Below are 17,019 nucleotides of genomic sequence, written 5' to 3'. Positions count from 1 at the left end.
TCTGTTAATCTGCCTTTATTTCCTCGACTACTGGTTTCAATTATTTCAGCTCTAAAAAAAATGAATCTGCAGCTTTTTCCAGACTTAATTTGGGTTTTTTTTTGTCAAAAAGGCCAAAAAGTTTCAACCCACAACACTCAAATGTTAATATTTGTTTTTTTCTGCCTCCTGTGATAGTAAACCTAATGTTCATTAGGTTAGTTGGTTATTTTCATTTTCCATTAATCTGCCAATTATTTTCAGTATTGTTACTTTTAGTCAGTGAATAATGTCTGAAAAGTACAGAAAAATATCGTCCGTGGCTTCAAACGTCTAAACCAATCGTCCAACCATCTTCATTTTTTTTTGACTCAATAATCATTTGATTACAAAAACATCTGCAGATTATTTTGATCTGATCCAGTAAAAAAAAAAAACACTGTTCTCTGGGAAACTGACGCATTTTAGAACAAACGCTGGAGAACACAGCGAGCAGGTTAATCAATAACGACAGCTCTGTTTCATTAATAAAATGTAAAACATTTAAGAAGCTGGAATCAGAGAATCTTTGGCATTTTTGAGGAAAAATGACTCAAAGCATCAACTGATTATCAAAACACTTGTTGATTAGTTTCCTGTCGATCAGCTAATTGATTAATTGAGCAGCTCTTTCAGCTCAAACAGTCGACACGATATAATAAATGGCGTGAGGGGTGAGGTCCGTATCTCAGGATGGAACGTCAGGTTAACAGCAGACTCTCAACAAACAACAACAACAACAACAGAAAGTATAGCAGGAAAAACACTGTAATCACCCGCTCGAGTGTCGTCATGTTCCGTTTATGCTGAATCTGAAGTTGACATGTACGTGCTGCTAAAGTCAAGTGTATAAATTCTCTCATGGGGCAATTAAGTAAATAATACTCAACTTTTTTTTACTTTTTCCACAGACGATGGAAAGCGATAAAAGTTCTGCTACAAAGACTGAAAAGCTTCGTTCTCAAGCCAAAACTAGTGAAAGCTGATGCGAAGCCACTGTTGTTGTTCCAGTATTCGATGATGTTCTGCCTAAACTCTAATTAGCAACCGCGGTCGTTTAGTTTAATCCCCTCTAACAACCGACAGAGGAAACAATGAGTCACTTAATGCCCCGTTAATGAACTCGCTCTGCAGCTTTACGAGTCTTTTGCAGCTCGGTGTTTGTGATGAAGCGTCAGTGCTGAGGTTTTAAAGTGCTCAGAGAGGAAATCTGGATCCTTCAAACACTGACTGAAAACTCCAACATTTACAGCACAAACGCGTCTTCGTTTGACCGTCGGTGACTGTGAGTCTACCGTCACTAATTATCTGCCTTTAAATCCCCTTTAACAGCTGGATTTTTATATGCATGATAAGATTTTAAATTATTTAACACATGAAAGAACTTATTCAGCCCAATGGAATCATTCATTTCCCGTAAAAACATCAGAATCACAAAGTATTTAGTCATTTGCTCGTACTTGATCAGGATCACTGATGAGACGTATGATTAGAAAGTCTACTGTACAAAATGTCCAAAGTGTTTTGTCTTTAAGATTCGTTCTCACCCAAACCTCCAATGTTCAGGGTTTTAAAAAGCTAATTAATCATCTCCAGCCAGTGTATTAGCATCAGCCATGCTAGTGCTAGATTCCCATCATTTTTAGATCCAGACTGGCTCAAGCTAAAAATGCAGCAAATGAATATTAGTGTGAAATCAAAGCCACAAGGACCTGCATTAATAATTCACCGGCAGAGCAGTGTTTCTGAAGCCTTTAGAACGTTATTAGCACCGAAAATTAGAATTTGAGTCTTTGAGAATTACACAGGGCGTAATACTCTGTTAGTGGTGTTTATGTCCCAGCATGGAGACAGAATTACCACCAGCCAAACACTGGCCAGGACTGAGTTTCCCTCTCAGCCTAAAACAGGGGAAGTAACATGATCTGAAAGTCAGTTTTAATTGTCCACCTTTAGCAGGCTGGTAAATTAGTGACACTGAAGCTAAAACAACCAGTCGCTTCTTCAAAACATCACCTGTCAGGTGAAATACTGACAATGGCTGTAGAAGTTTAGAACTGACCAACCACTTTCCCGCTCTGGTCCCAACACAGATTCCAGGGAACGCCGGAGCCGCTTCTTCCTTCGCCAGCCTGGAGGCTAACGCAGGCTAACGGCTCTTAGCTCGTTCAGCCTCTGACACCAGCTTCCGCCTTCATGCCCGGCTCGTGTTCGCTTCAAACTTCGTAGCTAAGCCGCCGGAGTGAGAGTTTAACTTCAGGCTACGTAGCTTCAAGCCTCACAGTTGTTGGCCTCGGATGTTGGCCTCAGCGCTGACGGGGCGAGCTAGCATCCACCTCGGGCGTTCATGGCTGGTACGAGCTTCGGCCTGCACAGCTAGCGGCATTAGCGTCGAAGTTAGCAAGTGTTAACTTCTCAAAGCCGGGCTGGTGTTTTTGTCCGACTCTTTATTTCCATCCTTCATCAAAGCAGAAAACACCTGAAAGAAAACCGGGGATAAATTGTTGATCAACGATCATCAAATTGATCAACGTTACCATATGATTATCGTTGCTCTCAGCTAACACTGCTCTGAACCCTGAGCGTGGTCCTGACCTGAGCCCAGCGCCGGTTCCTGCTGATCATGTGTGTGTTGGCCATGGCGGCGAAGAGCGTGTGTGACTGCAGGTCCTCCGGCAGGCGGGTGAGGAACTGGGCGATGTGGATGAAGTCCATCTGCAGCAGGACGTCCTCATAGAGACGCAGGATGCCCAGCCCCGTCCGAAACAAGCTCTCCTCCCCATCCCGACAGAAGACGTCCCACACCCGACATGCCACGTCCAGAGGGAGGGACTTACTGAACAGAGTGAAGATCCTGGAAAGACAGGCCAGGACAAACATGATTGTTCATCTAATAACATCACTGGTGTTGGTGGAAAGACGGCGGCGTCTTCGATGACTCACCAGTCGATCAGGTAGAGGTCAGGGGTCAGGCTGTTGGTCTGGAAGTGGCTGAAGAGACGAGGCAGATTCTCCTCAAAGAAAACCTCAAAGGCTGCGAAATACTTCAGCATCTGACCCAGAGTGAAGAGAGGATGAAGGAGCGAGTAAAAGGTAAAGACAGAAAATATGATGCAGGATGGTTTCCCAGAATAAACTGAGCGAGTTATTGTGTGTGTGTGTATGAATACCAGCTCGTGGTCGACTCTGAAGAAGGCCATCTGACAGGGTTTATTGAGCAGGTTGGCGAAGGTGATGAAGGCTTCGGCTTCCTCCAGGTTGAGGATCAGCACGGCGGCGATGAACGACATGCCCTGAACCTGGAAAAGCACAAAGACAGACTCCAGATCAGCATTACAGATGTGTGTGTTAGGATGATCTGTTTAATCCAAAAGATCATATTCAGTCACATAGTTTGGTCCTGAACCTGAAGAGAAAACGTTTGGTTTGGTGAAATATAAATAAAGCTGTCCTGGAAATTCTTGTATTTACTGACAAATCTGCTGATTGAAATCACCATTTTTAGACTTTATGCTTTTTGCTTCTTTTGGTAAATTGAAAACACAGTATTTTTAAATGGTTTTGTGTGGATGAACGGCCCTACACATGAAGACACAACCATTTCACACCCTGCTGCACAAAACACACAGCACTTAAACTAACAGGTTTAAATCAGTTCAGTCTGTTAACTAAAGATCAACTATCATCACTGTGGGGAAAAAGCAAACTTACATATCCAATGTCAGGTCTGTAACAGGTGTAAGCCCCCAGGACACTGTGGAGGAGGTCATGGTAAGGACCACCCTGCAGAGAGGACAGAGAAAAGGGTTAATAAGAGACAGACGGGGGGAAGAACAGAGGGGGAGACAGCAACGGACGGAGCACAGATTCATACAAAGAAAGTTAAAAGAGCAAAGATGGATGAGATCAAACTGAACACGAAAAGGAAAGAACGGGATGAGGGACGATTACCTGCCGTACAGCTACAGACGTCCATTTCTCAGCCCATAACCCTGACCATCATAAGGACACGTCTGACCCCAGCCCTGACCCCAGCCCTGATCCTGATCCTGATCCTAACCCTAAACCCTAAACCCAGGCTCACAATACTCTCACAGAGACAGAAATACAAGAGCACACACACTCCTTCCTGCAGACAGCTCAAACACAGCACCTGTTACAGATCTGTTACCTTCTGGAAGATGAAGAGGGAGGGGAAGGTTCTGGAGATGTCCAGTTTGATGAGGTCCAGACTGGACTCTCTGTCAGCCAGAGAGGCCCCTCCATCTGACGGAGAAACACACAAGAGAAAAGCTTCAGCGTGTTATTTCAGTTCAGATGTTCATGTTTTCAGGTTTTCGTTCGTGGCGAACTGTCACTTCACACCTGAACATCTCTGCCTACAAATCATTATAACAGAGGTCAGAGTTCAGACCGGTGCTGTACTGTGCGGTGCGGTGCTGTACTGTGCGGTGCTGTACTGTGCGGTGCGGTGCGGTGCAGTGCTGTACTGTGCGGTGCGGTGCTGTACTGTGCGGTGCGGTGCTGTACTGTGCGGTGCGGTGCTGTGCTGTGACGTACCGCTCTCACTGTCGTTCACTGAGCTGGTTTCACTGTAACTCCTCCACTTCTCTTTGGCCCTGGACAGGAAGATCTCATACAGCTCTGCACAGAGAGACACAAACAAATCAAGACTGGATCTGTTAACTGGAGAAGAAAAGACCAGTGAGTCATTCAGATCAACTGTTTACTCTGCAAGACGCACAAAAACAGCAGCATTTTACAGTGAGATCAACACAGTGCAGAGCCGACGCAGCAGCTGTGTCTGCCTCACAAATACAGTTTCACTTAGAAACAGGTTCAGTCATTTTCCTAAAACAGCTGCTCGCTGTAGTTTATATGAAGCAAACTGGAGGAAATGCTGACTTTGTTGGGGACTATTTTCTGTGGCGGATTAAACCACATTTGGTTCTGTAGTGAGTATTTGGGGCAGCAGGACAGTGTGTGTGTGTGTGTGTGTGTGTGTGTGTGTGTGTGTGTGTGTGTGTGTGTGATGAAGGAGTCTGTGTGTGTGTGCATCAGGTTGTACCTGGTGTGATGTTGAGCTCGTTGCCGATGGCGAGGCTCCACACTCGTCCTCTGACACTGGGAGGAAGTCCCTGCCACCACAGCTCCCTGACACGCCTCGTTCCCTTCCTACACACACACACACAAATACAATGAGCTAAACAAACATGCTGCACACACACACAGTGTATACCACACACACACACAGCTGTGGAGACGTACATGGTGTCCCAGTGTGGCAGGATCTCGTTGTTCCAGATGACCATGGCGTTGGAGATGCTGTCCTCCTGTCTGTGTCTCTCCTTCATCTGACGCTTCTTCTTCTGTGCTTCTTTCAGCTCTGAGTAGAGAGGGACACACAGACGGACATGAGCTAAATCCGTCCCTGGTGTGGACACTGAATGTCTGTCTGAACCTGAGCCAATCAAATCAAAGCAGAACAATGGCTCCATGACAAAATGGGAAAACTTTCCACCGGTTTAAACTGCCCTCGGCTTTGGTGGGAGCTGTGTTACTGTCTTATTAAGGATTTCAGTGTGAAACCACTGTAGTGAGGACACTTCAGCTGATCCTCTGCCTCAGAACTTCAAAGCACTGTCTGAGGGTGGACAGGAAATGTGTGTGAGTGTGTGTGTGTGTGTGTGTGTGTGTGTGTACCTCTTCTCTTGGCTCCTGCCACCATCTCCTCGTACTCCAGCTTGTGTCTCTGAGTTTCCTCCTCAGATTTGGCAGGAAGGTTCCTGAAGGGAAGAGAGACAGAATCAGACAGACAGGCAGACAGACAGAGACACTCCTGTCAGGTGTTCAGCCACAGTGACTCTCTCTCTCTCTCTCTCTCTCTCTCTCTCTCTCTCTCTCTCTCTCTCTCCGTGTCTCAGTCTTCATCCTGCATCTCTCACCAGCTGCTCACTGTTGCTAGGTGACTACTGACAACCTGTCTGAGGATCACGACTCTTAAATTAAAATCTGTAATATATTAAATCTATAGCACACATGTTGAGCAGGATATTTTCTATTATTTATATTTATTTATTTATTATACGTTATTTTGTCTGCTTATTTTCCACATAGGTCTTTAATTGATTGTTTGTTATTTATCCGAGTTTTTTTGAGCAGCTTATGTGTATAAACCTGTTTTAATGTAAACACCAGATCATGATGGGACATTGAAAATCTGCAATAACATCCTGCAGCTAACAGGGGGAAGACGTGTGACGTGTATGTGCTGATGTTAGTTGTCGGTTCAGGTGTGTCTGACTGGTACTCACGCCGGCCGGTCCTCCAGGATGAGAGCTGTGGTGGAAAGAGGTTCAAACTCCAGGTTCTTCCTCCTCCCCGCAGCCGAGGAACGCTGAGGACACGAGGACATGCCTGAGTCCTTCACCTGTTCCTCCTGTGGACAGTGAATAAAGAAAGAAGGCGTTTCAGACGGATGGAACCCGTCTCAGCTGTTTACAAAACGTCTTCACTAAAATGACGAGTTTCTCATCCATCACAGATCGACCTTAAATCTCTGAATGAACCATCAACACTCTGCTGGAGTCTGACCAGTATCAGTGACTGGTGGTGTGAGAATCATTTAAATTTCAATTGCTTTGATTCTTCAAAATATCCTGTTGTCTTCCATCGTTGTTTATAACATTTAGCTATAAAATATGTTCACACCGCTGCATCTGTGTCATTAAATGTTTATGTTATACCAAACCGCAACCTGCACGCAGCTACACAAAAGGCCCACACACACACACACACACACACACACACACACACACACACACACACACAGAAACAAACAGAACGATTGTTCATCAGAGGGAAGACGTTGGTTTCTTGGAGGAAAAACTGAGGTTTGGCTGAGTCTGAATAAATCTGTGTGTGTGTGTGTGTGTGTGTGTGTGTGTGTGTGTGTGTGTGTGTGTGTGTGTGTAGCCTGCACAATAAACAGTTCATTCACAGGAACAGGACAGCTGTGGGTCAACAAGACAACAAGCCTTTCATAAAGTGACTTCTGAGCATCACCAGCAGAGGGAGACAGCGCTCAGCGCTGCTCTGGAATCAGTTTCACTACGAAGTGAAAGTCATGTACAGAATCATGTGACTGATCCAGTGACCAGGAAAGCCGCTCCGTGTCGTTTACAGTCTCAGAAAATCCACAGCTGTTCAACGATAAAAACCAAAAACCAATCAAAACTAAGAAAACCAACGAAACTGGGTCACGACACATCAAATGTGCGAGTGTAAACCAAAATATAAAGTTCTCTGTGACCACGGAAAGTTCTACAAACACAGTATTTAACTACTGCTCATGGTTCAGTCTACATTCTAAAACTCCAGACAGAAGGTAAAGACTTATACTGCCTCAGACGTCTCATGTTTAAACTGAGGAGAAAGATGTTCCTTCCTCCCTGTAATCATCAGAACAGTCTGCACAAGACGAGGGAGCTTAGACTTAGACTGACATGTCCCCATGTTTCAGTCCAATTTCTGCAGTGTTCACCACATTAAATTAGACTTTTTCAGACTCAGTGAGCTTCCCATCAGCTGTCCCCAGACCTGCAGGTGTCCTCCCACCACACCTGTCCAACGGATGAAACAAAACCACAAGCTGAACATGGCATCCCAAAACAAAATGCATGAATCTGCTGCTACAACAGACTCCACTGCTCTGGTCTCAGTCTTTCCTCCAGATGCTGAACCTGCTGCAGAGACGTCCATTCAGACTCCGCAGCATTAGTGAGGTCCAGCACTGAAGCCGGATGATGAGGCCAGGCTCACAGTCAGAGTTCCAGTCCATCCCAGAGGTGCTGGATGGGGTTCAGGTCAGGGCTCTGAGCTTTGTGCACATGCTGAATGCTGAAACAGGAAAAGGCCTGACCCAAGCTGCTGCCACGGCGTCAGACGCACACTATTGTTTAAAACATCCCTGTGTGCTGCAGACTGAGTGGGCTAAACCCAGCTCTGAAAAACATCCGCAGCCTAAAGCCTTTCACCTCTCAGGGTCACATTGTATTGTCGCCGGTCTCTGGGTTGCGTCTTATTACGTCTAATACCTTAACGGATCCAAGCAAGCTGTCTGTATTGGAGCCTGGGCGTCTTTATTAAAAACTGATTTACGATAGATTTACCACAGGTGTAACCACCTCCCTCCTCCAAAACAAAAGCCCACGAAAACTAAGGTATGTTGCCAGGAGTGTCCACATACTTTTGGCAGCGGGGTGTTTTATTTTCAGGACAGGATCTGCAGTCACACTGAGATGTGAAATGTGTGCAAACTGCAGAAATGATCGCAAATGATGATGATGCAGATCACTTCCACAGCTAGGATCCTCAGTGGGGCAGTAATCTCAGCTGGTGAGCTAACTGCTGCACAAACTGCCCTCCTCCTCCTCCTCCTCCTCCTCCTCCTCCTCCCTCTCCTCCTCCTCCTCCTCCACGGTTTTGTGTCTGACGTGTCAACCAGCTGAAGCCAAACCACATCTGGCCGGCTCCTTTCCTGATGAGTCATCTGACTCTGGCTGCCATCATGTGAGCGGAGTGAGCGCAGAGGCCGGCGGCTGTCAGACGGTTTGCTGCTGGCAGTGTCAGCTCTCAGTCTGCGCCCTCTGCCTTCACACTGCACAGGAAGGTCAGAGGTCACACCAGTAGCCACCCTTGAGCCGGGATAAGGATCGTAGACATCAGGCATCTTGCCCACGGGTACTTCAGCGAGATGAGTTCGTGCCGAGGCCCAAACTGGAGGATGATTAAACAGACGATTGCTCGGTGTGTGACGCAACTGCTGCCTGACAGTTTTCACTGTTTGACTGATGCGAAAATCAAACCTCATCTAATTTAATTCAACCAGAGAAGGAAGCTGCTGCAGTGTGTGTGTGTGTGTGTGTGTGTGAGTGTGTGTGTTTTCAGGACACCACCTGCTCTACATGGCATGAGAGTAAGAGCTGTGTGTGTGTGTGCGTGTGTGTCTGAGTGTGTGTAGTCATCTGCCTCCTCAGCTGCAGGCAGTGTGTGGAAGTTGCCTAGCGACCACACGCTGACATACACACAGAGTAAATCCATTTTACAGTCTCGTTTCGGCCACCATGTTGTGTGTACACAGACGCTGGCTGACTGCGTTACCCTGTGGGGCAAACAGCACATCAGGCCAATCAATCAAACATCTGGGTTGATGACACGTCACTGAGTTTGCAGGCTTTAACTTCTGCACACTCCGCATGTTCTCTGACATGATTTACTCTGACATGTGTGACCTGACGGATCTTTATCTGGGCCGTCTCTGGCAGGTGATGCACTGTCATCCTGTTCAACCTTTTCTTCGAATGACCTCCTCAGTTCTTCTCAACAAGCGAAGTGTGAAGAACGACCGAACGCCTCTCACAGAAATGCACCCTGGGAGTTCCAGTCAATCAAAGCAGATATTTTCTAACACGGTTCAGCGACAGCAGAAGACAAACCAGAAAACAAACTCAGCAGCTGTAACTGGAAGACTGAATCTCTCACCTGCGGCAGGGACAGTGTGGAGGAAGGGTCTTTAGCTGGATCGGCCTCTCTGGCTGCTGTCTTGCTGAACAGTCGCCACCCTGCTGCATTGTGGGACGGTGCCTTGGGCTCTTTGGACTTCCTAGAAAATAGGCTCCTGAAAGAGAGACAGAAAGAAAGGATGAAGCAGAGAAGAGAAACTTCCGTCTTTTTATGTTTACACATAGATGATTTTTTTTCATACCTTCTCCACTGAACAACATGTCTATGAAAAACACAGCTATCTAATTATAAAACTCATACGGAGCATTGTCCTGTCCAAAATAAGGTGCAGCACATCCCCTCTTTTTGTCCAAATGAAATTCTGGTGTTGATGATATGATCGAGCAGGAAACCGTCTCCACACAGGAAACCACGAAACGAAACATGAAAGCAAAAATCCACACGAGTCTCTTCTACGGCAACGAGCGGAAAACTTTCATCCAGGAAACTTTCCACATGCTGCGGGCAGGACTGAAACTCTGCCCCACCACTGGTTAATGCAGCTGTGACAACACATCATTGTTTCTGGGCTTTTATCGCTGACAGAGACTGACTGACATTTATTATTTATGTATAAGGCCCTCGAAACTTCCCAGAGCCGAAGGCGACAAATAGAAATTACCAGTCCAAAACACAAAGATTCCAATTTTCACCCACATCAGGTGGTTTCATTTGTTTCGGCAGTTTAAGATCTACCCACAGATTTTCACTGATGTTCACAGAGCACAACCGTTCTTTATTTTTCAAGTTCCTGATAAACTGTGTCCAAGTGGCCTCTGAAACAGAAAGCTGTCGCCATCTGAAACTGCAGAGAAATAATTCAGTTCCTCAAACAAATGCAGGAAGAAATGCAGTTACAAACACCGAAGACGTAACGGGGCAAATGAATCCCAATCTTTCTGACCGCAATCGTGCAGCTGCAGCAGATTTCGAAGCGATGCTGAAGAAAAAAGATGCAAAGGTCGACAGTTTTCATTCGCTTCACTGGAAGAGTCTGTTGGTGGGAAGAGAAAGAGGGAAGAAGGGAGAGGAACTGCGGGAATTATGAAAAGGAAGTGGAGCTGCAAAGGAGAACATGTGCAAATACACACACACACAAACACACACACACACACACGTGGGTCAAGCAGACGGCCAAGCAAATATTATTCTGCTCTCTGCAGGCTCAAGTTTCTTCACTCTGAAGTGCTTGTGTGTGTGTGTGTGTGTGTGTGTGTGTGTGTGTGTGTGTGTGTGTGTGTGTGTGTGTGTGTGTGTGTGTGTGTGAGAGAGTCCAGTCCAATGTCAGATACAGGGCTGCATCATTTTCATGATCAATTATTGATACGTTCAAAATGTCAAAAATCACAGAATATTCAGTTTACAATCAATTATCTCAGTTATTGATCACTTACCAAAGACAATTAATTGTCTGCTGATCTATTAATCGACTAATTGCTGATGAATGAACTTTAAAGCTGTCGCCGTGACAAACTTCATCAGTTACTCTCGTCTAATTATCTGACTGCTGTAACTCGACGGCGATGCTGAAGCAAGTCGAGCTGATTAAAGTTCTAAAACTGAAACCAGACTGACGTTGCAACGCAACAAGTGAAGCAACACAGCAGAAACAGAAAAGAGGAAGTTATACTCTGAACTTTATGTCTGGTCCGACCATCTGCAGGGTGTAACTGTGTGTGTGTGTGTGTGTGTGTGTGTGTGTGTGTGTATAGTTTACGCAGCTGAAATGATCAAATACAGTAAAAACATGTATCTGCCCTGCTGCAACGCCGGGCGCATGCAGCAGGTTCGGTTGTCAGTATTCATCCTCCCGCAGGACAAAAATAAAACAGGACGCTTCGTTTTATGTCGGATGCATCAAACTGTCCCTCAGATCAGGAGCTGCCTCGTTCTCCCGGCAGCGTCACACACCTGAGCGGCACACACACCTGTAGCTGCACACACACCTGTAGCTGCACACACACCTGAGCGGCACACACACCTGTAGCTGCACGTTTAAAAGGCATCGCACTGTGGCTGTGTGTGGCTCAGCAGAGCACAAAGGAAGCAATTAATGGATGTGTGTGTGTTTGGTATGTGTGATGGGATCTAACCTAATTCCCAAAGAGCAGTGGACAGGATGTGTGTGTGTGTGTAAATAATTAAACACGGAGGTGATCAGAGCTAATTTAATTCCGGCGTAAGCTAACGGAAACTAACAAAACGAATTACGGGGCCAAAGCTGAGCAGGTTTCTGTCATGAAAGCTGGAAAGAGAATTTCCTGCTGAGGTGAACAGCATTTTGACCCCTGCTCTAACACCTAAGTTCCCCTGTGGATCAGTAAAGCGACGTCTCCTCTCATCTGATCTCCGATGGATGAATCCAAAAACCACTGTAACTGTAATTTCTGGGTGAATTGTTCCAGTAACAGTTCAGCTGTTTGCCATGAAATCAGATTTGTTGCTGCTACAGGAGCAAAGTGTTGGCAGTAAAAACTTGAACGCTGGGTTTTGTGCACTGGCTTCAGGCTGACAGTTGTTCCTTTAAAAGCAGCAGCATTCCTGCTCGTGTTTGTTCTGTGTGGACTGGAGCCTCCGCGTCCTGCCCTCAGAGCCGTGAACCAAACAGCCAGCGTGGAGTTTTTCCTCTCCGCCTGTCTGGATTTCCTCTGAGACGCCGTGACGTTCAAGCCAGCTGCTGAGGCCCGCGTCCAAACCGAAACCAGGCCTGACACAGGCGGAGATTTAACAAACAGAAATATTCCTGCACCTGCCAGTCGGACAGGATTTTACTGCCTCAGTAACCAAACAGAAATAAATCTACCCCCTGGCTCTGAACTCGTGTCTCTATTGAATTCTTGAATATTTTCAGGAAAAAAATGCTCTACCTCTTTTTAGGCTGTTTCACTTCCTCGTACAGGAATGCTGCCAGGGTGCAGGTAAAGGTGCTGCAAACATTAAAACAGCTCTGTATGCATCAACACGTAGCCTTGGTTTGTATAACAGCAGTTTCTATGTGTTTCTTTATTTATTTAATAAGGTGTTTTTTTTCTTTTTCATAGTTATTTGTACATTATTTATTTACATACTGATTTGTTTTAGGTTTGTCCATTGTTTGGTCAAAGGAAATATTTTTTTTTATTTGTTTTTTAAAAAAAAAAATCCATCCTTCTTTGCTGTGTAACATCAGATACTGTAAATGCCACATCGTGTTTGACACAAAGAAAAATTAAAACGTGTTTAGAATATTTTTGTCGGAGCGCGTGTGGTCGTTCAAACCCAGCGTGAAAAAGACGATGTGATAATGACATCTCTAAAAAAAAGCCAGTTTTCAGGAAGTGAGAATCTGTAATCTATTTCACACCTGACAAACGGACAGTCACAACACTTCTGCCGTGTCGCGGCAGCTGTGCAGAGGGTAAACGCTGCGGTGAATCGGCCCAATGGTTGAATCACATTCAGAAATAGAAAGCAGAAGAGCAGAGGGAGCAGTGAATCTGGGCTAAGCCCCGAGGAAAGAGGCTGCACCGAGTCAGTGCTCACTGAGCTCGGCTCCATCACTTACTGCACACACACACACACACACACACACACACATAACTGGGGCATGATTAACATGCAACTGTTTACACAGCTATAGGCCCCAGAGTCTATGAAGAGACAGATATATGTCAAATGCTCCAGTCGTGCGGCTAACACCTTCTTTAATCCCGCTATTATAACAGAAACTGATATTTAATATGGAATTAACCCAAAGAATCTCCGTCCGAGGACTTTCACCATCACCTCAACCACCAGCTAACCTGAAGGTTCACACTGTGCTTGTGACAAAACAATTAGATGATTAATTGATGAATTGATGGGCAGAAAAAACAAAAAGAAAAACAACAGTTTTGAGAACGGATTAGTTCTTTTAAGTCTTTACACAGAAAAAATGCTCATACTTCTCCGGTGATTTGTTGCCTTTGACTGTTTTCTGCTGTTGTAAGGTGAATGACATCTGGCAAAATATCCATCCGCATCCTGAACCCTTATTTTGCTCCACAAGCTGCTGATCTATGGCCCATCTGAACAACCCGTCCTCATTACGCTGGGGTTCACGTATCGCCATCAGACCTCGACACTGACCGAACAAGGAGCTCATTCACGGGCAGAGAGTTAACCCACAAATATGTCCAAATAAAATCAATGTCACGTCTGGAAAAAGCTGCCGAGCTGCTGAACAAACGCCAGGTCCTCACTTAACAAGGTGAGGAGGTAACAAGGTGAAGCAGGAGGATACGAGACTCAGAGTCAGCCAACCCCGGGACACCATCGACCAGCTAGAGGTGAGGGCCAAGAACAAGACTGTGCACGAAAGTCTACCTGTTTGATCTCCAGGTGATTCACTGCTGCTGAGGCCAATTCAACAGACGTATTCAAAAATGTGTCGGGTCACAGTTCACCTGTGTTCAACCTCAGAAATACCTCTGAGTTTATCAACAGAAAATTATTCAGGAAGTGTTTTGAAAGGTGTGAAAATTTAACAGGTGTTTTATAAACAAAATGGTTCATTAATTATTGAAGAAAACAACTGGCAGATTAGCGGATAGTGAATTGTTGGTTGGGTGAATAAAACAAGACACCTGAAGATGTCACCTTGTGCTGCAGGATGCTATGATGGGCGTTTATCAGTGTGTTCTGATGTTTCAGGGATTCTTCGGTTAATTGAGAAAATAACTGACTGTAGCTCTATTCCACTGTCCAGCCAGTTTCACAGAGGGCTGGCCTGACCTGTCCTCAGGGTACTGACTGTTTATGCTCTGTCTTATGGTGAAATAATACAAGCAGCAGAGGAGGATGCTGCTTGGTGGCAGTGAGCGCAGTGACAGTGAGTCCTGACAGTAACCCTTGAACCTGTATTGGTTTCTACTTGTTGAATGCTGTTGTTATCCTGCACACAGAGTTAGCTTCAGAAGCTAAAGGCTGTAACTGCCCTCATCATTTCCGGCCGAGCAACACTTCTCCATCAGCTCTGCTGTGACCACGGCTTTCAGCAGGCCGGCCTGCACACACTGCAACGGGGCAAAGCAATCCCACCTGCCAGAAAACATGTCAAAGTCCAGTGTGTCTGGAGGGACCTGTGGCCGTCTGTGTGTCTCTGTGTGTCTCTGCGTGTGGTTCGATGCTGGACGAACTGTTCTTCTCTGGTTAACATCGTTATAAATCTAATAATGTGTGTATTGGCTGCTGATCAGTGTTGTGATGAAGCTGATGGGGATTCCCTAACATCCACAGCTGAAGGAGATGGATGCACAAAGGAGCAGAAACTACTGTGTGACACACTGACCGGCTGTGTGTGTGTGTGTGTGTGTGTGTGTGTGTGTGTGTGCGTGTGTCTGTGTGTGTGTCTGTGTCAGACACTGAGCTTCATTTTACCTGGTGAAGAAATCAGCGATGCCGAACCTCTTTGGCATCAGCTTCAGGTCCGAGCAGTCCGTGTGGTCGGTCAGGTCCGGGAGCTTGTCCGGGGCGCTCTGCCTGCGACCCGCTTCCAAAACGTTCCGACAGTCCTCCTCGTACCCCGCGTCTCCAAAATAAAAGCCCCCATCCTCATCCGGGGACAACGGGGTGGCATCACAGCTGAGAGACACCGCGAGGTTGGGGTTAGTCCTCAGACTCTGCGGCCTGACCGGTAAACTCAGGTCACTGAAATCCTCCTCATCCTCCCTGGTGCTGGGTTCTGAGAGCGGGCTGTCGCCGTTCAGGTTGGACAGGGTTGACAGGCAGGGCGAGGGGAGTTTGGCACTTGATCCCGGGGTGGGGGAGTCCTTGGAGGAGGCTGTGGCGGAGGGTACGGGGGAGGGAGGGAGCTCAGCCGCAGATGGCGCATCCTCCCCGGGGCACTGAAAGACCATTCTCCCGCTGCAGTCTCTTTGGCTCCTAAGACAAAAACCTGATCCGGCCCCGTTTTCTTGCCTCGCCCCCGGGCCGAAATGAATGTCTGTGTTGTTTTCGGGGGAATAGTCCGAATGGGGACAGTCACATGTTGCTCTGGCGGTGCTCACGATGTGTAAACCACCGTTGGCTACCTTCACTTCCTCACAGTCCACGTCGCATGAACCGAGTCTCTGGCTCAGCAGCGGGCTGGAAAACACTCCCGTCGGATTATAATAAGCGAGATCCCCGTCGGGATCGTCGCACCCCGGGCTGTCAACAACCCCGTTGGGCATGTTTACGACTGGACACGAGAGAGCCGCCGCGGTGCAAGCGCAGTTCCGCTGGTGCTTCCCCGGGCATGGCAGCCGATCACAGGGGAGAAAAGTCCTCGTACAGCCGGTGACTGCGCCACCGCCCGTCAGCCCTTCTCCCCCAGTCACGTCCGGGGTTTTCCCTTCGCTCTCCCCCGCAGGATGCAGCCGCATCTGTCGGCCAGTCTCCGATGAAACCCAACCCCCGAGCACAGCTGGACAGGAAGCGGTCGTGGTCCCTGCGAGGCCGAGCCCTCCTCCTCCTCCTCCTCCTTCGCCTCCTTCCAGCGCGACCATCGTCGGCTCCTCCTGACCGAGTGACTCAGTAAATCCGTTCAGGCCACTGTGGTCGCCACGAACCCCCGAAATCACACACCTGTCAGTCAACTGGTCGGGGAGGTACTTCTCCGCCGCAACCAGATCCAACATTATCTCTCTCTTGTGCGGGGGCGGTAGCACCGAGGCGTCTCTGTTTACATTCCTCCCGTTACCGGTCACATAAATATGACCCGTCTCTGCTTCCTGACCCCCGCTGACACCGGCTAGCAGCGCTATGCTGCGGTCTTTGAGGGCGGTGTAAGCTCCCCCCTCTCCTCCGCCTTCGTTCTCGTTCAGGTCGAAAGCAAACGACCCTCCTCTGTTCTCCCTTTCCATGACCACTCAGTCCGCCGAGCGGGCCTCGGCCGCGGGCGTAAAATCCTGCAACGAGCGCCCCTGCCCCGTCGGCCGAGCTCCGCAGCAGCAGGTTTTGTTGTTCTTGGAGGAAGGGGCTACCATTTTAGCCAGGGGCTGTCCAGCGTTACCTGACGCTCGGCAGGTGTAGCGTCTTCATTTCTTGCGTCTGAAAAACAACACTGTTTCCTCCGTCTTGCGGAGTTGACGTCGCCGCGGGGCAGAAGATTAATTAAATCCCTCAACGTTCAGCTGCAGCGGCGGCATTCCGGCCACAGTCCAGCGCCATCTTGAAAAATACCCCAACAATGACGTCACCCCCCCTTCCCCCTTCGGCTTGCCGTGTTTTGATTCGCCGGGGGATTTACAGAGACGCCTGCTGGTCGCTTTGTGTAACTGCAGCACGCTTTCCTGACCCCGCTGACCCCCTGAAACAAACAGCACAGATGGAAGATTAAGATCCTTTACTTAAAAATCCCGGCGACCTAAAACGGTTTTGCTCAGTGTTACTTCTCTTGAATGTTTGACGTTTGCTGTATTATTCTATTTCTATTTT

At 47.3% G+C, this 17,019-nt stretch overlaps 1 protein-coding gene across 2 annotated transcripts; it reads right to left on the bottom strand.

Annotated features, from left to right (window-relative positions):
- Positions 1 to 236: 236 nt before the first annotated feature.
- Positions 237 to 16,758, bottom strand: LOC121189504 (TBC1 domain family member 12-like). Of its 2 annotated transcripts, none has more exons than XM_041049675.1 (13): positions 14,980 to 16,758; positions 9,562 to 9,697; positions 6,333 to 6,457; positions 5,722 to 5,804; positions 5,287 to 5,404; positions 5,087 to 5,193; positions 4,579 to 4,662; positions 4,190 to 4,284; positions 3,730 to 3,801; positions 3,189 to 3,317; positions 2,962 to 3,071; positions 2,614 to 2,872; positions 237 to 2,497 (listed from the first exon to the last, which is right to left on the bottom strand). In XM_041049675.1, the coding sequence occupies exons 1-13, from the start codon at positions 16,443 to 16,445 to the stop codon at positions 2,426 to 2,428; spliced, it is 2,856 nt and encodes a 951-aa protein (XP_040905609.1). In that variant the 5' UTR covers positions 16,446 to 16,758; the 3' UTR covers positions 237 to 2,425. The 2 variants fall into 2 exon arrangements, with proteins under 2 accessions (XP_040905609.1, XP_040905611.1); XM_041049677.1 differs by lacking the exon at positions 14,980 to 16,758 and adding an exon at positions 10,977 to 11,070.
- Between the last annotated feature and the right edge of the window lie 261 nt (positions 16,759 to 17,019).

This window comes from Toxotes jaculatrix, chromosome 11, assembly GCF_017976425.1.
Source record: "Toxotes jaculatrix isolate fToxJac2 chromosome 11, fToxJac2.pri, whole genome shotgun sequence".
NCBI classification, from domain to species: domain Eukaryota; kingdom Metazoa; phylum Chordata; class Actinopteri; family Toxotidae; genus Toxotes; species Toxotes jaculatrix.
This window is presented reverse-complemented; position numbering and strand designations above follow the sequence as displayed.

Bases quoted from the DNA above. Each gene is read 5' to 3' on its own strand.
- LOC121189504 (XM_041049675.1), bottom strand. From the start codon at position 16,445: ATGGAAAGGGAGAACAGAGGAGGGTCGTTTGCTTTCGACCTGAACGAG. The intron at 5,805-6,332 runs GTGAGTACCAGT...TCTTCCCTTCAG, and splicing joins ATCCTGGAGGACCGGCCGGC to GAACCTTCCTGCCAAATCTG. The intron at 3,802-4,189 runs GTAACAGATCTG...TCCTCTCTGCAG, and splicing joins CCCTCTTCATCTTCCAGAAG to GGTGGTCCTTACCATGACCT.